Below are 23,698 nucleotides of genomic sequence, written 5' to 3' on the forward strand. Positions count from 1 at the left end.
TCCCGAGCCTCCTCGACGTCTTGGGAGCAGGCCTCCCGCGAAGCCGCCAACAACGCTTCGGCCTTCGTGTTGTCAAGATCACGCTGATGACGCGCAAGGGCGACGACTACCTTCAGCTTGCGCCTCTCCTCAGCAAGGCGCAGGCCTTCGGCCTCAAGGCGCGCGTCCTCACCAGCAAGCTCCGCGCCGAGCTGGCTCACTGCATCAGCCGCCCTCTGAAGAAACACTTGGCGAAGGGCGCGGCGCTCCCGAGCGCGCCCGAGCATGTCTCCGGTGTCATCCTCCGCTGCTAGCGAACGCGGAGGGCCCTGAGGCGGCATGCCCCCTTCCCATGAGGGGCGGGTGGCTGGCACCCCAGCAATCGCCGGACGGACCCCGCCAGGAATCCAACCTGGCGCCACTCCATCCCCAGAAGAGGAACTCAAGGCCGACCTCAGCCAGTCACCATCCACGACCAAGGGAGGAGCTCGGGGCAGGTTGGCAGCGCCCCAGGGGAGCTCGCGAAGGAGGGGCATGAGGCGTGCAGGATCAAGATGCTCTGCTGGATGGCTCACTTCTCCGACCATCCCCACGGCAAGAGCGGTACTCGAGCTCGAGGCACTCAAAATTGGTGGAGAGGGCGAAGCTTCAGGGGATAGCTCCTCAGCCGCCTCCATTAACTCGGCAGGAAGGGCCCTGAAAGGCAATGGTCAGCCGAAGCAACAGGAAAGTAAGGGACCAAGAAAGGGGAAGACTTACTCGTCGATGGCAAAGTACTTCCTGCGCTTCAATAGGCGGCAGGGGTAATCATCACCACCCAAGGCTTCCTTCATCTTTCAAAGAGCCTCGAAGTCTACGCGGAAGCGGCCTAGGCGCTCGACGCAAGGGTCCGCCTGCGGCATGAAGAAGGCGTCAGGGTGACCAGCGCAAGGGGAATCGCCCTGGAGAGCGCCACCAGGCGCCGCCTCGTGAGCAACGGCCGAGGCCTCAGAAGCCCCAGCCTCAGGAGCCGAAGGCCGCGACTCCTCGCTCGACGCTGCTCCAGAACAGGCTTCGGGAGATGCCACCCGTGGGGCTCCGCACAGCGTCAGCCTCTCGGCATTACCCCCTTCGGTCCCCGACGGTTCTCGTCTCCCTGCTCCATCACCCGAGACGGAGCCGCTTAGGGCGACCAGAAGGGCAATCACGACGATGGGATTCTCGCGGGGCCCCCTGAGGCCAGCTGGGCGCAGCCCCCACTCGTCAAAGCTGGGCATCTGCCTCACAAAATCGGCCCTGCCCGAGCAGAGATACAAGAGGGCACCGCCGTGTCGAAGGCTGCCTGGGGAAGGATCACCACTCAGGACCCTGAGCACTATCCTCAGCGCTTCAGGCGCCAGGTCCTCCTCCTGAAGCCGCATACGATCCTCGTGCCCTGCAAAGTCCCACATCCGGCGAGAGTGTCGCTGGAGAGGGGCAATGCGACGCTGGAGGAACTCCTTCACCACCTTGGCGCACCGTCACATCGAGCGCCCTCAGACTCTAGAAGCGCGCCAGACGAAGGCAAGCCGGGGGCTCACGAGCGTCTCATGATCCCAGCCCGAGTTGGTAACAACAGGCAAGGTTGGGTGCGAGAGCAGGGGGCTGGGTACTCCGACATCCACGTACAACCACTGCTCTCTGAACCTGGCCGCAGGAGGAGGAAGGCCAAAATCGATCCCTGAAGCAGCCGTCTCCGGCACAACAAGGAAGCTCACACACCCCGAGCATTGAGTGGGGTCGCTCAGGCGCAAAGAGAAGAAATGGCGCAGCAGGCAACGGAAGGAGGAATGCCCACTATTGCCTCGTAAACAAAAGCGAAGACAGCCAAGAGGGTGATGGACTCAGGCCCGAGGTGCATCATGTGGATCTGATAATGGGAGAGCACCACATTGAAGAAAGCGAAAAAGGGGGGGAACCAGACCCGCCAACAGGGCATCGGCGAAGAACCGGACCTCCGTGATGACCCTATCAAAGGAGGCATGGGACGCAGGCCAGACCGTGGTCCTGCCGCATTCGTTGAAGATAGTGGCAAGGGCAGAGCTGACCTTGTTCAAGGCTTCGGGATTGAGTATGATGGACCGCTCAACGGCGGGGGCCACCGCCGGGACCAAGCGGGATGAGGGCGCGGGCTTCTTCCCCCTTTCCTCCTACATTGGCGCCATGACAATGGGAAGGGGGGGGGGGAGAGTTCGAGTTGGATTGGAGGCGGAGGTTGGAGCCTAAAGAAGAAGGAAGGGCAGGAAGCACGCATGCGGCGAAAGGGGAATGGCTGTGTGCAACCACGGGTCCGCCTAGCCGGGCGTGTACTGAGGCATCGTGGGGAAGCGGAGACGCCCACGTCCAATAAACCGCCACGCGGCGCCCAAGGCCGCAGGCTGTTGGGGCCCGCGGCGCTTTGCACTTGCCCCTTCGCTTCTCCGCTAAGCCAAGTTCGGGCGCGCCTTGGGCCCGGGGGCTACTGTCGGCGTTCTGGGAACGGGGGTACCCAGACTTGCCTGCCTGCGGCCTGCAGCGTGGCTCAAGGAGTGGCCCAGTACGGCCCATCTTCGTCAACACAAGCTCAAGACCCTCGCGAGGGGCCAAGCCTCGTGGGGCGGACGACAGGAAGCTTCCTTAGGCGCAGCCTCGTCAGGCTGGCTCGCGAGGAGGCGGAGAGATCAAGGCGAGGTACCTCACGAGGTGCCTGTGACGCAAGCCATGGCGACCGAAGCCAGGCGGGCGCCGGCCTGGGCAGTGTCCTTGTTTCCCCTTCGGTGCAAAGGGGGCAAGCACAGGCCAAGGCATCAGGCAAAGGTTACCGTTTCGGTGCAACAAGACCAAGACCAGCAGAACGGCAGGATGGAGGTCATCGTGGAGCCCAGGAAGGTGTCATCGTCAGAGCCTTTGGCAGGCGAGGACCAACTTTGGTCAGGATAAGTGTATAGATGTTCCCCTTCAAAATGGCCAAATTATTGGCGCCCTTCCTGCTCAATATTTGGGAAGAGGACCAGGGCCTTGCTCTATAAATAGGACTTGCCGCTCTCAAGGCAGGGAAAAGGGGGATCGACCAATCGAACCTTAGCCAGAACTCTGACACAAGAACTCCTCCCCTCGCGAGGCAGTTCTTCCTTTGTGTTGTTCATTATCAGCCCCTGAGGCAATCCACACACCACACACTGGAGTAGGGTATTACACCATAATGGTGACCTGAATCAGTATAAATCTTGCGTCCCTTGTGTTGCTCTTCGTGTAGCCTAGATCCTTTGCGAGGCGACGAGACGTGAGCCGGTAGGGGGGGATGATCTCCGCGCGCACCCAGAGTTCGAACCTCAAGGGTCTGCCAGAACCCGAAATCCGAAAATTTCTTCGTGAAACTGTGCACACACACCTGGAACACTAAGCATACCCGTTAAAAAAATATTTATGCCATTTTTCTCCGGATTTTTGATTTGCCTTGCTATTCTTTTTGAATTTACTGTTCATGCGGGCGGGGCCTTGTGCAAACTATGTTGTTCGAAGGTTGGTTTTGGAAAGGGAGGTAGTACAAAACGATCGTACACGTGAAGCAACTGCCATTAGCATGTACTTCCTCTGTTTCACAATATAAGATTGTTTTTCAAACTATTAGCTTAAGGGTATGTCACCCGCGTTGACATAATGCATACCTAAATCTGTTATTCATTTCATTCAAATCAACCAACTCTATAGCATTTCCCGATATTGCAATCTGAAAGTTCCCTGTGCACCTCCAGATGTGGATTCCGTTCAAGAGGCCACCACTCAAAACAACAGCTCCTTTCCACTTCACTTGATACCAGGATTGTTATTCGCATTGCAGGGGCCTGAACCTGGATAAAATCTAGGCCCCATGTCCATATGGCAACCTGAGGTGATGTCACACTGTCATAGAAATTACGTGTAGTTTTCACACTGTCACACTGTTATATTATGGGACGGAGGGAGTACATTGTGAAAAACACTTCGACACCTACTTTCCTTGGAAGAGAACCAGGCGACCGCCATGAATAGAAGACTTCGAAACAACCTGAGGTGACGTCCAGTCATACAAATTACGTGCGACTTCCGCACTGTTGTTAGGTACATTACGAAAAATATCTCAACATGTGTTCATGGCACATACACAATGCACACGCAATGCAAAGTACTACACGGCATGCCCATACTTGCTCTGTTGGTGCACAACTCTTGAGAAAAATCATCTTATGTTCAGCTAGTTCGGTTAACCATTGATTTCCTCAGAATTTAACAAATGAACCGAATTTAAAATGTTTTAGTAATTCTCATACCATATAGATAACCATAAACAAAATTGACCAATAATTTAGGCTCCAGTTGCTACTTTTTTTTGTTCTGTTTTGATATCTATAGCCTTAGCGCCGGCTGCCTTCTCTGTAAGGTGCTGCCTATTTGTTGGCTCCAATGCAATCCATGACAATGATTAGTATCATTCCTATTTCAAGATTCCTATTCCTCGAGGGTCCAGTTGCGGCACTGACAATGAACCACTGCAAGGGAAGCCATGTAATCACCAGACCTATTCCAAGAAGTACAATGTTAGTGAAATGTGCCTCAGCTGTCACTTAGTGTATCTGCAGTCTGAACCAGGTGTAAGGGGAATGAAAGCAAGACCTTGATCCATAAGGTGTCTTGCATGCAGCAACAATATGAGATTTCGCCAGATCTGCGTCCTTCTGTTCCGTAAGCAATGAAAATAATAAATCATTTGACTATTAGAACGCAGGGAGTTTATAGTGTGGTAAGTCCATACAATGGATAAGAGATCATGAAATTTCATAAAATAATATATTAGCCTGGTTACAAGATGTGTAAACTGTTCCAGTTCTAACACAAAATTACAAGCTGCAAGAAAATAATCTGATGAGTTACGTGTTGATGTGGATTTTTTGCTTTCTGCGGTGATGTGTTGATCAGAGTTTATTCCTGCAATCTATGGACTTAAGTGGGTGCAATGAGGAAGGTGATTGTACAAAATAAAGATGTATAGATGTCATTCTACAAAGAAACAGCACACGGTTTTGAAATAGCAGCTTGTCGCAGATTAGCTCAGCTACAACTATTACAAAATCCATAAATGGCCTAAACAAGAGCACAAATGCCAACACAGAGATTGTTCAATCAATTTGTACCTGAGATTCATAGTAAAGCCCAGCGTATAATGATGCATAGAAGAGTTCACCACCAGAGCTACTAGAAAAATTTGAAGCTAACTGGAGACATGAAAACCACAAAAAGTTAACTTTCTACCGAAATTTACAAGGACACAGATCAGATCAGATAGTATGCATTGTAGCTCAAATAAGCTCACCTTTTCAGGGTCCCCACCATCTTTGAACAAGGCGTAAGCTTCGCGCATCACGGGTCTTCGATCTAAACCGACCTGAAAAGCGAATTCACAAGGAGTTACCATTTGATCGTCCATCGAACACTCTGCACATGGCGGTGCCTGCAGCCCCTTTCCGCTTGGAGTTGTTGCACAGAGTACCAAAAAGTTCTACATGTCGGACACATTATGTCCTGTGTCCGTACCAAATTTGGTTCATTCAACAAATCAGAAATCACACTTCCCGCAAAAAAAAAAAAAAAACAAAAACAAATCAGAAATCACACACATATGTGGCATTCAGTATTTCTGGCAGAGGGAACAGTGCTTGTTTGCTACTTTGTTTGTTCATAAACTTTGCACTGTCCCATCTCAATCTTCAGTTAGTCAATTAACATATGCAGCACCTTATATTTGCAGGTTGGTTGTCAGCCCATTTTAGGCTGACGTCAAAGTTCTTGAATTGTGCACTAACAACAAAACTCTGCATCTTGCCTCAAGACATTAGCTGTATACGTGGTATAACTGAATTATTGTACAGTATAAAGAGAAGAGAATTGCCTCCAAGAAGCGATTCCTTGCTTCCTCCACCCCATACAGCTGAGCTTCACACAGGAAACACCATATGGACTCCTCGGTGTCATTGGGGTTGGCAGCAACGTCCAGCCTGAACTGCTCCGCGGCGTCCTCGAACCTGTATATGCCAATGTCCGAAAATGAAAGAAAACTGAAACCCAACGGTGGGTAGGATAGTTGCAGTTGCAGATGTCAGGTGCCTGATTACTCATTGGATTATGCACCTGTCGAGGTAATACAGTGACAGTCCCCTTTGCCAGAGATCTGAAAACACTCACACAAGCTAGTGATCTTGTTTCTTTGACCGACTGACAACAATGGTGGATTAGGAGGAGCACAAACGTACACGCTTTCTGCCGCGGATCCAACTCGATCGCGCGATCGAACTCCGCCACTGACCCAGCCACATCTCCCTGAAATGCAACGGGGGAAGAAATATCAGGCGAGGCGAGGGAGGAGCTCCTCTGTAATTGTAGTTACGGAAGCAGAGCGGGGAAATGGCGTAAGAGGAGGTTTATCTTTATCCTCTCAGACTCTGACAGTCTAACCTGCTTGAAGAGCTCCATACCGCGCCGGACGGCAAGGGGCGCGGCCGCTGCACCGGCCGCACCGGCCGCACCGCCGGAGAGGAAGTCCCAGATGCCAGCGGCGGCCGGCAGGAGGAGCCTGCGCGGCACCCCGGGCGTGGCCGTCGGCGGGAGTGGCGAGCGGTGCGGTTTGGGGGGTGCCAACGGCTGGGCCCAGCAGACGTGGCCGCAGGCTCCGGTGGCCGGCTGGAAGGAGGCCGGCGAACGGAGGAAGGAAGAAGTGGATGCCATTTTGGAAATTGATGAATGGAGGCGAGGCAGCCCGACGAGAGGAAAGACGCGAACGAAGCAGAGACAGACGTCTTCGGCTGGAGAGTGGATGGAAGCTAGCGAGTGCTCGTTGACACGATAAGCCTCCCGTCGTTTTTACTCTCGTGCCCGTGCGAACCAGCTCATGGATGGCCAGGAGAACAGTGATATCATGATCAGGATTTAAGTCTTAGAATTGATACTGGTACTCGTATTATTTTTGAATTTATTTCAGGCTTGCGGCGATATTCAATCAGTGGTTTAGTCTATCGGAGATACTCATAAGGATAGGGCATATGTGCGTGCTTTCATAAAAAATTGTATGCTCATGTATATAAGTGACTTTGATTGCACTGTGTTAAAAAAAAGAGATACAATGCCCGTTAGGAGGAGGTGGGGCTGCGTCAATTAATTTGAATAGGCAGGAATAGTAGTTTCTACTACTGCCAAAATATTCTTGATCTCAATTCAGTTAACATCTTCGAAAATATTATTAATTGACGTATATAAAAGACCGAAACGGTAAAATAATATCATTTTTGTTGTTTCTATTTTTCTTCAAGCATACTCCCTCCGTCTTTGATCGTACTTATATAATAATACACCAACATTTACGCCATTAAATTAGTAGGCTTATATTCATCATAAAATATATTTTCATCATATACCTATTTATTTCACAACCATTAATATATTTTTCCACAAACTTGGCCAAACTTTGAGATAGTTTGATCCTTCAATAAAGTTGAAAGTACACTTTTTAAAGGATGAAGGAGTAGACAACCAAATAAGATCAAATATCCACCTACGATCTAATGAATACGAAGTTGAAGTTGTCACGGAGCAGTGAGAACGGATACTCAGATCATTAACAAGAGGACATATGCCAGTTAAATGTAAAGTGTAGCTTTAATGGCAACCAAAAATCTACTGTAAGTGTATCTGTTGATGGATGTTATGTAGGTTTCAACTAATAACAAAAGATATGGAGATAAGGTAGTTCATTTCGTCAGTATTTTTTATATATTCTGAAAATATTTTTCATAAAATTTCAGCTCAATATGAGAATTTTTATTTCTACACAAAAACAAAAGCAGTGCAATTCTTCTGAACACAACGTCAATCCGGGTTAGTTTCATTCAAATTATACAAATCAGAGTCTAAAACAAGATCAAAAGTGTTTGGAAAAGTAAATACGTTTGGGACGTATCACTAGGTTAATAGGTTAGTCCAAAAAATGATATATAATTGCATATAAAACATCCAAAATTAATACTATAATAGTATGGAATAATAAAAAATTATAGATACCTTAGAGACGTATCACATACATGAGGCGTGCTACAAGCAACACAGTCATTAGATTTGATGTAGTGTTCCTCCATTTCAGTCCATGACCTCTGCCTTCATCCTGAACTTGACCCCGTGACTGGAGATATGAAATACTAAAAGCAAAACAAAAGTAACGGGAAAAATAATCACATGTCTCTATAGACAAACCAATGTAATCTATAAAAATCATACAACCTTGTATAAAGAATGAACATGTTGGATCTATCTAACAACATGCATCAATGCATATGTTTGGTAGTACACATCATACCTGGATGAGGGCACCATTATCACCACGCCCGATCTCCTTGATCCAGCCATTTGGAAGCCAATCTGGTGGCTCCTCCATGCCATCTTCCACCTTCTCCTTAACATCCTCCAGTAGCGTCACTTCCTCGCCATCTGAGATTGAGTCGTCTTCCATTCCTAAAACTCTCAAACTCACGCCGTTCTCTTTCAAAACCTCGTTTTTTTTTCTCAGATATAAAAGAGCATGAGAACGGGAATGTTGGCAAATCTGGGGGTGGCTAGATATCTAATCTATTCAGCGGTAGGAACTTCGCCGCCGCCGCCGCGACTCGATTAGGGCTAGAGAGCACACCAATCACCCACAATTGCTCTATTTGCTACCTTTTATAGACAGGTATTATTTGCCTCCTTGGCTTGGGCCGGTGGCTATGCTAGATGGGTTGACTGGGCCAGTTAACCATAATAGTCCAAAAAAGCCACAAGAATAACTGCCCATAGGAAGCTGTAAGGGCATATTTACCCCTTAGTAGTTTTGGTGATTGATGACAATGCTTTTACGGACTAATCGTGTCCATTGAGCATTTAAGATATATCATGTCTAAACACAAGACGATTTGGTGCCCCTCGAAGACTATTGAAGACGACACTTCTCTACGTTTCTTTTTGGTGGATTTGAGTCGTAGGAAAGCCGTACTATTAAGAGGGGGTCCGCATTGGAAAGGTTTGGGTGGAATCTCACGTACACGTCTGTTCCTTTTTGCACCACCTTTCCTTTGGCTCTTTGGAGCATCCTCCGTCTCTCCGTGTCTCTGCAAAATGAAGGACTCCTAATGTTGTTGATTTGAGGCAGGCGGTAGTACTGCTCTCCAGAGCGGTACTACCGCAGGCCCTTGCGGTAGTACCAGGATCCAACACGGTAGTACCGTAGGTGCTCACGATAGTACCACTCCTTGGGAGCGGTAGTACCGTGGCCTCAGGCCAGGCGCAGCTGCTCGAGCGGTAGTAGGGGCGGATGTAATTTTTTACATCCGTGCCCTACGCGGTAGTACCACGCCATGGGTGTGGTAGTACCGTGAGCTCTGGCCAGGCACAACAGCATGAGGGCGGAAGTAGGAGGGATGTAATTTTTTACATCCGCGCCCTACACGGTAGTACCGCTCCGGGCTTGCGGTGATTTTTTGGATAGATCAAAACTCAGCGGAAGTAGTCACTGATGTAATTTATTATATCCGTGCCTTCTCAACCTAGACTATTCCTGGCTTGCGATAGTACCGCAAGGGGGCTCGGTAGTACCGTGCCAACGGTTCTACCACCCCCTGTCTTAGCACATCAGGACTAGTCTTGGCCCCTGCCGTGCCAGCGGTAGTACCGCGGGCCCGTGCGGTAGTACCACTTGTATGATGTGGTAGTACACCGCGGGCCCGTGCGGTAGTACCACTTGTATGATGCAGTAGTACCGCGTGTCGCAGGCTGAGTTGGTGGATAATGGTTGGATTTATCCCTTGACTATAAAAGGTGTGTCTCTTCCCCAAGTTGACTACCTCTTCCACCTCTAAGCTCCATTGATGCTCTAAGCTCCATTTTTTCCCGATCTCTCTCCCTAGCCAATCAAACTTGTTGATTCTCTAGGGATTAGTTGAGAAGGCCCCGATATACACTTCGGCCAAGAGAAATTTGATTCCCCCCACTAATCCCTTGCAGATCTTGTTACTCTTGGGTGTTTGAACACCCTAGACGGTTGAGGTCACCGTGGAGCCATAGTCCATTGTGGTGAAGCTTCGTGGTGTCATTGGGAGCCTCCAATTAAGTTGTGGAGATTACCTCAACCTTGTTTGTAAAGGTTCGATCGCCGCCTCCAAGGGCATCAATAGTGGAATCACGGCATCTCGCATTGTGTGAGGGCGTGAGGAGAATGCGGTGGCCCTAGTGGCTTCTTGGGGAGCATTGTGCCTCCACACTGCTCCAACGGAGACGTACTTCCCCTCAAAGGGAAGGAACTTCGGTAACACATCCTCGTCTCCATCGCTTCCGCTTTTGTTTATCTCCCACCTTTACTTGTGCAAGCTATATTGTGTTATATCCTTTGCTTGCTTGTGTGCTTATTGTTGTTGCATCATATAGGTTGCTCACCTAGTTGCATATATAGACAACCTACTTTGATGCAAAGTTTAATTTGGTAAAGAAAAGCTAAAAATTGTTAGTTGCCTATTCACACCCCCTCTAGTCAACTATATCGATCCTTTCAATTGGTATCAGAGCCTCGTCTCTTTATTAAGGACTTTACCATCCTAAGAGTATGATTGACACCATAGACGGTGAGGAGGAGCACCCTGGTGTGAATCCTTCTTCGTCTACGGCCGATGGGGGATCCCCGGTCTCACGTGAGGAATTCAATGTGGCTTTGGACACATTGAAAACCTCCATGACGACCGGGGTCAAAGGCATATTCAAAGAGTTCCTTGATGGTCTTAAATTATCCATCGCACCCTTGGAAGTGGCCTCTCCCACTAACAAGGTGGCGGATGCCAACTCCGATAAGGGGAAGCTTCTAGTGATAAAGTTCCTTTTCCTAGTGGTAAAGGTGGAAATGGCATCTATGCTCATGTTGAACCACCTCTCACTTATGGAGGACCGGTTCCCTCCACTCATTTAAATCATGCGGGTTCTCCTCCCAAGATTGTGAAAAATGAGGATTTTGACTCTTGGGTTTATCGCTTTAAATGTCATTTAAACCATGTTAATACTAATCTTTGGAGAATCATTGAGGAAGGTTTCTATCCGCATGATCGAAGCAACTTCACCCCTAGAGAAGCCGTGGATAATCAATTCAATGAGAATGCTCTCTTCATCATCCAAGATGCAATTCCACCCGAAGATATTGCGCATCTCCGACCCTTCACCGTGGCCAAGGAAGCATGGCACCATGTTGTTTCCCTTTACAAGGGAAGCGCAAGCATCCAACGCTCCAACTATGAAGTGGTGCAAGATGAAGCCGATGAGTTTGCAATGAATGAATATGAAGAACCTTGTGAGCTTTACCGGAGATTAACTACTCTCGCGGTCTCACTCCGAGATCATGGGAGCAAGGATACAGATGATAATTGGATCAAGCGCAAATTCCTCAAGGCCATGATGCCTTACCACAAGGCCATGTCCCCCGTAATCCGTCAAAGGCCGGACTTCCACACCTTGTCCTCAAGTGAAGTGTTGGATGAGTTTGTGGCAATGAGGATCTTGGACAAGACCACCAACAATGCGGTGTTGCATTCTCAAAGAGCAAAGAAGCCCAACCTTTCCTTGAAGGCCAAGGCTAGTGTTGAAGAAGAGGTTGAAGAGGAAGATGAGGAGATCAACCCCGAAGATACGAAATATGATTATCATGAGCACATGACTCTTGCTTCAAGGCAATTTTGGAGTAAGAAGAACTCAAGGCCAAATTCCAACAAGAACAACTCAAGTGGCTTCAACGGCAAGCAACGTGTGAGAACATGTTACAATTGTGGTGACAAGCTCATCCGAAAAGACAAAGCCAAGTACTTCCCCAACAAGAACAACTTCACCAAGAAGACTCCGACCAAAGGGTTGGTGGCACAAGAAGAATACAGTGAGGATGATGATGACGATGAAGATGGTGAAGCCATGGCCATGGCCTCCGTTGCCATTGACACAACTCCACGGGTGTCTCTCTTCGATTCACCCAACGAGAACATCACCGCCAAGTGCCTCATGGCCAAAGCCACCAACAAGGTTGTTGGGGAACGTAGTAATTTCAAAAATTTCCTACGCACACGCAAGATCATGGTGATGCATAACAACAAGAGGGGATAGTGTGTCCACGTATCCTCGTAGACCGAAAGCGGAAGCGTTAGCACAACGCGGTTGATGTAGTCGTACGTCTTCACGGCCCGACCGATCAAGCACCGAAAGCACGACACGTCCGAGTTCTTGCACACGTACAGCTCGATGACGTCCCTCGAACTCCGATCCAGCCGAGTGTCGAGGGAGAGTTCCGTCAGCATGACGGCGTGGTGACGATGATGATATTCTAGCGACGCAGGGCTTCGCCTAAGCACCGCTACGATATTATCGAGGTGGACTATGGTGGAGGGGGGCAACGCACACGGCTAAGAGATCCAAGGGATCAATTGTTGTGTCTATGGGGTGCCCCCTGCCCCCATATATAAAGGAGCAAGGGGGAGGGGGCGGCCGGCCAGGAGGAGGCGCGCCAAGGGGGGAGTCCTACTCCCACCGGGAGTAGGACTCCTCCTTCCCTTGTTGGAGTAAGAGAGAAGGAAAGAGGAGGAGAGGAGGAAGGAAAAGGGGGTTGCACCCCTTGTCCAATTCGGACCAGAGGGGGGCTGCGCGCCTCCTTCCTTTCGGCCTCTCTCCTCTATTCCCGTATGGCCCAATAAGGCCCATATACTCCCCGGCGAATTCTCGTAACTCTTCGGTACTCCGAAAAATACCCGAATCACTCAGAACCTTTCCGAAGTCCAAATATAGTTGTCCAATATATCGATCTTTATGTCTCAACCATTTCGAGACTCCTCGTCATATCCCCGATCTCATCCGGGACTCCGAACTCCTTCGGTACATCAAAACACATAAACTCATAATGTAACTGTCATCTAACTTTAAGCGTGCGGACCCTACGGGTTCGAGAACAATGTAGACATGACCGAAACACATTTCCGTTCAATAACCAATAGCGGAACCTGGATGCTCATATTGGCTCCCACATATTCTATGCAGATCTTTATCGATCAAACCGCATAACAACATACGTTGTTCCCTTTGTCATCGGTATGTTACTTGCCTGAGATTCGATCGTCGGTATCTCAATACCTAGTTCAATCTTGTTATCGGCAAGTCTCTTTACTCGTTCCGTAATACATCATCTCGCAATGAACTCATTAGTTGCAATGCTTGCAAGGCTTATAGTGATGTGCATTACCGAGTGGGCCCAGAGATACCTCTCCGACAATCGGAGTGACAAATCCTAATCTTGAAATATGCCAACCCAACAAGTACCTTTGGATACACCTGTAGAGCACCTTTATAATCACCGTTGTGACATTTGGTAGCACACAAAGTGTTCCTCCGGTAAACGGGAGTTGCATAATCTCATAGTCACAGGAACATGTATAAGTCATGAAGAAAGCAGTAGCAACATACTAAACGATCAAGTGCTAAGCTAACGGAATGGGCCAAGTCAATCACATCATTCTCCTAATGATGTGATCTCGTTAATCAAATGACAACATGTCTATGGTTAGGAAACTTAACCTTCTTTGATTGACGAGCTAGTCAAGTAGAGGCATACTGGTGACACTATGTTTATCTATGTATTCATATATTATGTTTCCGATTAATACAATTCTAGCATGAATAATAAACATTTATCATGAAATAAGGAAATAAATAATAACTTTATTATTGCCTCTAGGGCATATTTCCTTCAAAGGTAACCCCCAACATCAAAACTACCACCATTACTAATCCTTCCTTCACGGATTGCATTGATGAAAGTGAGGGGTCTAATGAGGGAGTAAATGAATTTGAGTCTTTGATGAGTAAGCTCAAGGGCAAATCCAAGAAGCACTTTGTTGCTCTCTTGGAACAACTTGGTGAAGCCAATGACATGATCGAGGCTCATGAGGAAACCATCTCTAAGATGGAAGGTCATAGTCGTGACTATGCCAATGAGATATCAGACCTCTCTAATGCGCTTGAGGAAGAGCGTGTTCATCGTTTGGCTCTTGAGGAGTCACACAACGATGACCATACTAAATTAAAGAAATATCTTGATCATGCTCTTGTTGTATCTCATGTGCTAAATTCCGAGAAGGCTAAACTTGGGGTTGACCTTGCTAGACTCAAAGAGGAGTTTGATATACTTTACAAGTCTCACAAGTCCTTGAAGGGTGCTCATGCTAGCCTCAAGGAGTCTCATGATCAACTCCAAGTGAAGCTAACCAAGGAGAAAGCCACTGAGGGAGTCCTGGATTAGGGGGTGTCCGGATGGCCGGACTAAGACCTTTGGCCGGACTCCCAGACTATGAAGATACAAGATTGAAGACTCCGTCCCGTGTCCGGATGGGACTTCCCTTGGCGTGGAAGGCAAGCTTGGCGATACGATATGAAGATCTCCTCCCATTGTAACCGACTCTGTGTAACCCTAGCCCTCTCCAGTGTCTATATAAACCGGAGAGTTTTAGTCCATAGGACGAACAACAATCATACCATAGGCTAGCTTCTAGGGTTTAGCCACTCCGATCTCGTGGTAGATCTACTCTTGTACTACCCATATCATCAATATTAATCAAGCAGGAGTAGGGTTTTACCTCCATCGAGAGGGCCCGAACCTGGGTAAAACCATCGTGTCCCTTGTCTCCTGTTACCATCCGCCTAGACGCACAGTTCGGGACCCCCTACCCGAGATCCTCCGGTTTTGACACCGACATTGGTGCTTTCATTGAGAGTTCCTCCGTGTCGTCACCTTTAGGCCCGATGGCTTCTTCGCTCGTCAATCGCGATGCGGTCCGGGATGAGACTTTTCTCCCCGGACAGATCTTCGTATTCGGCGGCTTCGCACCGCAGGACAACTCATTTGGCCATCTGGAGCAGATCGAAAGCTATGCCCCTGGCCATCAGGTCAGGTTTGGAAGCTTAAACTACACGACCGACATCCGCGGGGACTTGATTTTCGACGGATTCGAGCCACGACCGGGCGCGCCGCACGGTCACGATGGGCATGATTTAGCTCTGCCATCGGACAACACCCAGAGCATCGCTCAGGTGTCCGCTCCGACCATTAGCTCGGAGCCCACTGCGCCAGTCGGGGACGGACGGTTGGACGCCGCCCCGGAAGCTGCAACCTCTACGGCGATAGAGTCGGATACCAGCCTAGTCCTTCGCAAGGCCCGTGACTCCAAGGTGCCGGACTCCGATCCGGACTCCGTAAATCCCGCACCTCTTCCGATTAAGCCCGATTGGGCTTCGGTCATGGAGTTCACCGCCGCGGACGTCTTTTAGCACTCGCCTTTTGGCGATGTCCTGAATTCATTAAAGTCTCTCTCTTTGTCAGGAGAGCCCTGGCTGAACTACACCCAACACAGTTGGGATGCAGACGACGAAGAAATTCGAAGCCCACCCACCACCCACTTCGTAGCCACTATCGACGATTTAACCGACATGCTCGACTTCGACTCCGAAGACATCGATGGCATGGACGCCGATGAAGGAGACAATCAAGAACCAGCACCCATAGGGAACTGGAAAGCCACCTCGTCATATGACATATACATGGTGGACACCCCTAAAGCGGGGGATGGCGAGGAGAAAACAGAGGATGATCCCTCCAAGAAGCAACCCAAGCACCGACGTCAGCTGCGCTACTCTAAGTCCCGCCAAAGCAAAAACAGCGATTCCGGCACCAGAGGTAACAACACGCCGGACAGTGCTGAAGACAACCCCCTCCAGCAGGATTCAGTGCAGGAGGATGAAGGAGCCAGCCCTCATGAGAGAGCGGCCGACAAAGAGGATGAGGACGACAATTATATGCCTCCCTCCGAAGACGAGGCAAGCCTCAACGACGACGAATTCGTCGTGCCAGAGGATCCCGTCGAACAAGAGCGTTTCAAACACAGGCTCGTAGCCACGGCAAGCAGTCTCAAGAAGAAACATCAGTGGCTTAGAGCTGACCAAGACTTGCTAGCCGACAGATGGACCGAAGTCCTGGCGGCCGAAGAGTATAAACTAGAACGCCCATCCAAGAGCTACCCAAAGCGCATGCTGCTACCCCAACTTGAGGAGGAAGCAACTAAACCTACATCACCAGCGTACGATGCGCCCGATCGGCCACCCCGTGGCCGCGATAGAGAGGCCTTCAGGCCCTCGACCCAAGCCGCACCCCGGCATCGCTCAAAACATACCAGAGTACGGGGAGACGCAACAGACCTGCGAGACATCTTGGAGAATAAGGCAAGGCAAACAAGATCGATCTACGGATCGCATGGGCGCCCCGCTTCACGTGACGCTAGCCATCACGCCGGACATAATAAGTATGGCCCGACCGAATACAACAGACCAAGCTCGTCCGAGCTGCGTCGTGATATAGCCCAGTACAGGGGCGCCGCACACCCACTATGCTTCACAGACGAAGTAATGGATCATCAAATCCCCGAGGGCTTCAAACCTGTAAACATCGAATCATACGATGGCACAACAGATCCTGCGGTATGGATCGAGGATTATCTCCTTCATATCCACATGGCCCATGGTGATGATCTACACGCCATCAAATACCTCCCGCTCAAGCTTAAAGGACCAGCTCGACATTGGCTTAACAGCCTGCCAGCGGAGTCGATTAGTTGTTGGGAGGACCTGGAATCCGCATTCCTTGACAATTTCCAGGGCACGTATGTGCGACCACCAGACGCCGATGACCTAAGACACATAATCTAGCAGCCAGAGGAATCGGCCAGACAATTCTGGACACGGTTCCTAACCAAGAAAAACCAAATAGTCGACTGTCCGGACGCCGAGGCCCTTGCAGCCTTCAGGCACAACATCCGAGACAAATGGCTTGCCCAACACCTAGGACAGAAAAAGCCGAAATCTATGGCAGCCCTCACGACACTCATGACCCGCTTTGGTGCAGGAGAAGACAGCTGGCTAGCTCGTAGCAATAACATAACTAAGAGCCCTAACATAACCAAGAGCCCCGGCAATTCGGATATCAAGGACAACAACGGCAGGTCACGTCGCAACAAGCATAAGCGCCGTATTAACGGTGACAATACTGAAGACACGGCAGTCAATGCCGGATTCAGAGGCTCTAAACCGGGTCAGCGGAAGAAGCCATTCAAAAGAAACCCTCAGGGCCCATCCAGCTTAGACCGGATACTCGATCGCTTGTGCCAGATACACGGCACCCCCGAACAGCCAGCCAATCACACCAACAGGGATTGTTGGGTGTTCAAGCAGGCAGGCAAGTTAAGTGCCGAAACCAGAGACAAGGGGCTACATAGCGATGACGAGGATGGGCCCCGCCGCCGAACAACAAAGGACAGAAGGGATTTCCCCCGCAAGTTCGGACGGTGAACATGATATACGCAACCCACATCCCCAAAAGGGAGCGGAAGCATGCTCTCAAGGACGTCTATGCGTTGGAGCCAGTCGCCCCAAAGTTCAACCCATGGTCCTCCTGCCCGATCACCTTCGATTGAAGGGACCATCCCACCAGCATCCGTCACGGCAGATTCGCCGCACTGGTCCTAGACCCAATTATCGACAGATTTCACCTTACCAGAGTCTTAATGGACGGCGACAGTAGCCTGAACCTGCTTTACCAGGACACAGTGCGAAAAATGGGCATCGATCCTTCAAGGATTAAACCCACAAAGACAACCTTCAAAGGTGTCATACCAGGTGTAGAGGCCAACTGTACAGGCTCGGTTACACTCGAAGTGGTCTTCGGATCCCCGAATAACTTCCGGAGTGAGGAGTTAATCTTCGACATAGTCCCATTCTGCGGCGGCTATCACGCCCTGCTTGGATGAACCGCATTTGCAAAATTCAATGCGGTGCCGCACTACGCATATCTCAAGCTCAAGATGCCAGGACCTCGCGGAGTCATCACGGTAAATGGAAACACCGAATGCTCTCTCTGAACAAAGGAGCACACGGCGGCCCTGGCGGCAGAGGTGCAAAGTAGCCTCTCAAGGCAGTTCTCCAATCCAGGCGTCAAACGTTCGGACAACGTCAAGCGAGCCCGTAGTAACCTACAACAAATCCGGCTGGCACGTTCCGAGCAAGCATAGCAGTGCGGCCCCAACCCCAGCCCCCGCCAAATGGCGATACTGGTACCACGCGTACATAATTATGCCTTAGATATACCATGGGCATAAGGGGAGGGACACAACAATGGCACGCCCAGAATGCGGCTCAACCGCACTAAGGGGCTCCCTATTTCGCCGTTTTTTACACACTTTCAGGACCCAACTATTCGGAAGGCCTGTCCGGCAATACACTCGCCGAACCCACGATGCAATAGCCAGGGAGAGAGCAAGCCACGTCAAAAGTCCAGGTGGTCTCTGTAACGAGTTTAATACCTGTTTTACTTACAATCCCGCAGCTTGCCCCTGGAGGGGAACATGTCAAATACTCCCATCTCTTGCTTACCGCACTTCTTGTATCGTTCTGCTTTCACAGCAGCCCTTTTTTAATAAACAATATATAGCTCTTACCTATTATTGTACTTATCTATTTTTTATATACAAATATATTCAGTCATGACATTCTGCAACCGTACACTTTGGTGCGGACAATACACCAGGGGCTTACAACACCCCATAACATGGTGTGAGAAGACCGAACACTCTCACGAGTGCGGCACCCTGAACTTATAGCACTATATGCATCGGCTCCGAATCATATCTTTGGTCAATAGTTGGGTTTGCCCGGCTCCCATGTTTTGGTACCTTACGTTCCGCATTGTTGGCTAAGGTAGCGCTGGGAGAACTACTGCGATTGTGCCCCAGTTGAGCTGGGTTAACACCTCAGTAGAGAAAGCTAAAACTGACTGTCATGATAGTGCGAGAGACCGGCCGCTGTTCGCGAGGTTTCTTCGAGTCCTTAAAGACTTATGCCGCTTCGAGCGAGGAACTGGACTTATCCGGCCTAGGCGTGGATAGCGCCCCGAACCCGGTCTTCCGAATACTAGGGGCTTCGCCGAAATTTAAATTTATAGAATTCTATGGCTAAGTGAGAGTGGTAAAGCATTATAAGTCCGACGGCCTAGTTCATTGTGCTGAACGCCTCCCTAGATGGACCCAAGAATGGGAACAAGAGCGCTCAGGTTTATCCCGAACACCCCAACACTCGTGGCATGGGGGTCGAATCCGACGACTTGCATCTCTCAGATTTGATAAACGGCCGCACAGAAGGTAATATTTTAAATTAACAAGCGTTGCTTAACGCATATGAACAAAGCTTCATCGTACAGGATAACAAATGCGAGTCTACTAAAAAATTACATCTTTGGAGCACTCATCCGCTATACGGCGGGCACCCTTCAGAACGCCATTATAATACATCTCGGGCGTACGATACTCCTTGCCCGGCGGTGGCGCGTCCGTCAACAGCTTCTCCGCGTCTAGCTTGCCCCAGTGCACCTTAGCACGGGCAAGGGCCCGACAGGCACCTTCAATACAAATGGAACGCTTGACGACCTCAATCCACGGACACGCGTCCACCAGCCGCCGCACCAGACCGAAGTAGCTCCGAGGCATGACTTCTCCAGGCCACAGCCGAGCTATGAGGCCCTTCATGGCCTGTTCGGCCACCTTGTGGAGCTCGACCAGCTGCTTCAGCTGGTCGCTCAGGGGCACCGGATGTTCGGCCTCAACATACCGAGACCAGAACACTTTTTCTGTCGAGCTCCCCTCTTCGGCTCGATAGTATGCGGCGGCATTAGACACACTACGGGACAAATCGAAGAACGCTCCTGGAGAGCTCCGGATTCAGGTAAGTAGCAGATAATTAACTTTTATATTTTTGCTTTGCATAAAGAATGCCTTACCCGCCGCTATCTTCTTCATCGCCTCGATCTCCTGAAGGGCCTTCTGGACTTCAGCCTTAGTGGTCTTGGCACTCTCAAGAGCCAAGGCAAGTTCGAACTCTCGAGTCTTCGAGTCACGCTCCAAACTCTCGTGTTTTTCCATGAGAGCCTGGAGATCTTGCCGCACCTCCGCCACCCGCGCCTCCTGCTTCTCTCGCTTGGTGCGCTCCAAGGGCGCACTCTTTTCGGCCTTGGAGACCGCCTCCTTCAGGGTCGCCACCTCGGTCATGGCTCCTGCAACATTAACGTTGGTCCTGTTATTATTTTGCAACCAAGTATTTCTATATACATTTACAGGAGGTACTATGTACCCTCTTTATCCTCGAGCTGCTTCTTGGCATGGCCGAGCTCGCTCTCGGACCGCTCGAGGCTTTGCTTCAATACATTGACCTCCACAGTCAGTGCGGCAGAGGTCAGCAGCGCAGCCTGCATTCCCATATTGACATATTTCTATTAGACTCCTGCGTGTATCTTTTTAGATACTCAGCTCGGCTTTTCTTTCCGAACACCGAACTGAGCATCAGGGGCTACTGTCTATGCAGTAATATTTTTTATATGTTTTTGAACACATACCTCAAAGCCCGTTAACAGGCTTGTACAGGCTTCCGTCAGCCCGCTCTTGGCGGACTGAACCTTCTGAATCACCGCACTCATAACAGTGTAGTGTTCCTCATCGACGGAGGCGCTGTTAAGCGCCTCCAGCAAATTGTCCGGCGCCTCCGGATGGACGGAAGTCGCTGGCGTCGCAGGCTTGCCCTTCTTATGGAGGCGTCGCCTGTCGGACTCTAGAACCGCTGATGGTTCCGGAGCAGTGTCCGGCCCGGGGCCGGACTTAGATCCCTCCGGGGCTTTACCCCCTTCGGGCCTGGAGTCCGGGAGATCACCTTGCGGCGCCCCCAGGACCACCTCCTCCTGGTTTAGTCTCTTTCGGGACCCCACCTCGGCGTCGTCCGCAGGGAGCAGGGAGGAGGCCGTCTGAAGCGAAGCGCTGTTCACATCCGACGAATTCAGGGAGCCACTCGATGAATCACCGAGCTGAGCTCTGGGCGGACTGCATGATTAAAATTTGGCGTTAGACATTACCAAATAATAGAAGAGCACCATGAGTCATTCTGGTAACCGAACACTTACGACTTTGCCAGGGGCTTGACCCTGGATGGCCATTCCTCCCCGCCGTCTTCGGCATTGGAGGCGTAGTCCGGCAGATGGGTCTTCCCCTTCTTGGACCCTCCGGCCTCCCCAGTTGGGGCGGCCTTCCTTTTCTTTCCTCCCCCCGTTGGAGGGGGAGAGGCTTCTTCTTCTCCTCCCTCCTCCTCGTCTTCCAAAGCGGAGGGCGCGTCAGGGTTGTCGGGCGATGAATCCGACACCACCGGGCGCCGGGAACTCTTTCGGGTCCCCGTGGCCTTCTCCTTGGCCTTCTTCTCCGGCACCACGTGAGGTGCCGGAATCAGTAGCTCCGCTTGGCGTGTGTTTGCTGGGCCTTCGGGCAAAGGGGCCGGACAGTCAAACTGTCCGGATGTCCTCTTCCAGTCCTGTCAAAGGAACGGGAGTTTAGATCCCACATAAAGTCACACTATGAAATTCGGGTAGCCCGTAAGGGACTAAATGTAAGCTTACTTCGGAGGCTTGACATTTGGCGCAGAATCCGTGATCCTCGGTGACAGGAGGGGAGACCTCGGAACTCTTGAAAAGCACCTTCCAGGCGTCCTCGTGCTTCGTTTCGAAGAGCCAGGATAGAGTCTGGTGCTGGGCCGGGTTGAACTCCCACAAATTGAAGTCCCGTCGTTGACACGGGAGGATCCGGAAGAGCATGACCTGGACTACGTTGACAAGCTTGACCTTCTTGATCACCAGGTCTCGGACGCAGGTTTGGAGTCCGGTCACCTCTTCCGGATTGCCCCACGACAGGCCCGTCTCTTTCCAAGATGTGAGCCAGGTGGGGATGCCAGATCGAAATTCGGGGGCCGCTGCCCACTTAGGGTCACGCGGCTCGGTGATATAGAACCACCCCGATTGCCACCCTTTGATAGTTTCCACGAAGGCACCCTCGAGCCAAGTGATGTTGGCCATCTTGCCCACCATAGCACCTCTGCATTCTGCTTGTCGGCCTTTCACAACCTTCGGCTTGACGCTGAAGATCTTCAGCCATAGGCCAAAGTGAGGCTGGATGCGGAGGAAGGCCTCACACACGACGATAAACGCCGAGATATTGAGGATGAAGTTCGGGGCCAGATCGTGGAAGTCCAGGCCGTAGTAGAACATGAGCCCCGGACGAACGGGTGAAGAGGAAAACCCAGTCCACGGAGGAAATGGGGAAGAAAAACAACCCTCTCATGGGGCCTGGGAGTGGGGATGAGTTGCCCTACATCTGGAAGCCGGTGCGCGATGTCGTCAGACAAGTATCCGGCCTTCCTCAGCTTTTTGATTCGCCCCTCCGTGACGGAGGAGGCCATCCATCTACCTCCTGCCCTGGACATGGTTGGAGAAGGTTGAGGTGGGAAGTGCGGGCTTGGGCGCTGGAGCTCGAGCGCGCAGGGACGGATAAGCAGAAGAGGAAGAAGGCGTGAATGGAAAGGGCGGATTCTTATCCCCTTATATGGGCGGCCAAAACTACAAGCCCCCCACCGGCCTAATAAAACTCACTTATCTCCCAAGCGCCGCGGTTAATGGCGCGGTTGGGTTACCCACGCCCGTATTGATGAGAATCCCGGAATAAGGGGACACGATCTCTGCTTTGACAAGACTTGCCAAGGAAACCACCTCACTAAACGCGCTGAGGTGGGACAGTAAAATGAATAAAAGCCTGGCCGTGGCATGATGTCACGCTGCGGAATATGTCAGCAGATCCGATTGATGCAAATATTATTCTCTCTACGGTGGAATGTGGAACTTATTTTGCAGAGCCGGACACTACCCTGGTGTTCAACATCTTCTATGGAATATTCGGAGGAGGAATCCGCCTTGCAATGCCGAAGACAACTTGCACGCCGGACTCGTCGTCATTGAAGCCTGGTTCAGGGGCTACTGAGGGAGTCCTGGACTAGGGGGTGTCCGGATGGCCGGACTAAGACCTTTCGCCGGACTCCCGAACTATGAAGATACAAGATTGAAGACTCCGTCCCGTGTCCGGATGGGACTTTCCTTGGCGTGGAAGGCAAGCTTGGCGATACGATATGAAGATCTCCTCCCATTGTAACCGACTCTGTGTAACCCTAGCCCTCTCCGGTGTCTATATAAACCGGAGAGTTTTAGTCCATAGGACGAAAAACAATCATACCATAGGCTAGCTTCTAGGGTTTAGCCACTCCGATCTCATGGTAGATCTACTCTTGTACTACCCATATCATCAATATTAATCAAGCAGGAGTAGGGTTTTACCTCCATCGAGAGGGCCCGAACCTGGGTAAAAACATCGTGTCCCTTGTCTCCTGTTACCATCCGCCTAGACGCACAGTTCGGGACCCCCTACCCGAGATCCATCGGTTTTGACACCGACAACCACCTTTCCTCATATGGTCTTAATTGATAACGCAAATGCTACTAACCCGTGTTGTGAGCATGTGCATCTTGTGGAGGAGAATACCAAGTTGAAGGAGCAACTTGAGAAAGGCCTTGTGTCTTGCATACAAGGTGAGAAGAACCTCAATGACCTTTTGAGCAATCAAAAGGAAGTTGTGGCCAAGGAGGGAGTTGGGTTCGCACCCAAGTCCAAGAACAAGAAGAAGAATGACAAGACCAAAC

At 50.6% G+C, this 23,698-nt stretch overlaps 1 protein-coding gene across 1 annotated transcript; it reads right to left on the minus strand.

Annotated features, from left to right (window-relative positions):
- Nucleotides 1-4,185: 4,185 nt before the first annotated feature.
- LOC123141809 (uncharacterized) lies at nt 4,186-6,849 on the minus strand. The gene is made up of 8 exons (XM_044560881.1): nt 6,466-6,849; nt 6,264-6,330; nt 6,142-6,181; nt 5,903-6,035; nt 5,327-5,398; nt 5,148-5,228; nt 4,630-4,691; nt 4,186-4,534 (listed from the first exon to the last, which is right to left on the minus strand). The coding sequence occupies exons 1-8, from the start codon at nt 6,733-6,735 to the stop codon at nt 4,465-4,467; spliced, it is 795 nt and encodes a 264-aa protein (XP_044416816.1). The 5' UTR covers nt 6,736-6,849; the 3' UTR covers nt 4,186-4,464.
- Nucleotides 6,850-23,698: the final 16,849 nt, after the last annotated feature.

The sequence above is a fragment of the Triticum aestivum genome, chromosome 1B, assembly GCF_018294505.1.
Source record: "Triticum aestivum cultivar Chinese Spring chromosome 1B, IWGSC CS RefSeq v2.1, whole genome shotgun sequence".
Lineage (NCBI taxonomy): Eukaryota > Viridiplantae > Streptophyta > Magnoliopsida > Poales > Poaceae > Triticum > Triticum aestivum.

What these genes read in the sequence shown, in the direction of transcription:
- LOC123141809 (XM_044560881.1), bottom strand. Translation starts at nt 6,735, where the DNA reads ATGGCATCCACTTCTTCCTTCCTCCGTTCGCCGGCCTCCTTCCAGCCG. An exon ending in GGATCCGCGGCAGAAAGCGT is followed by an intron (nt 6,182 to 6,263) that starts GTACGTTTGTGC and finishes GAGTGTTTTCAG; the next exon opens with ATCTCTGGCAAAGGGGACTG. An exon ending in TCACTGTATTACCTCGACAG is followed by an intron (nt 6,036 to 6,141) that starts GTGCATAATCCA and finishes TGGCATATACAG; the next exon opens with GTTCGAGGACGCCGCGGAGC.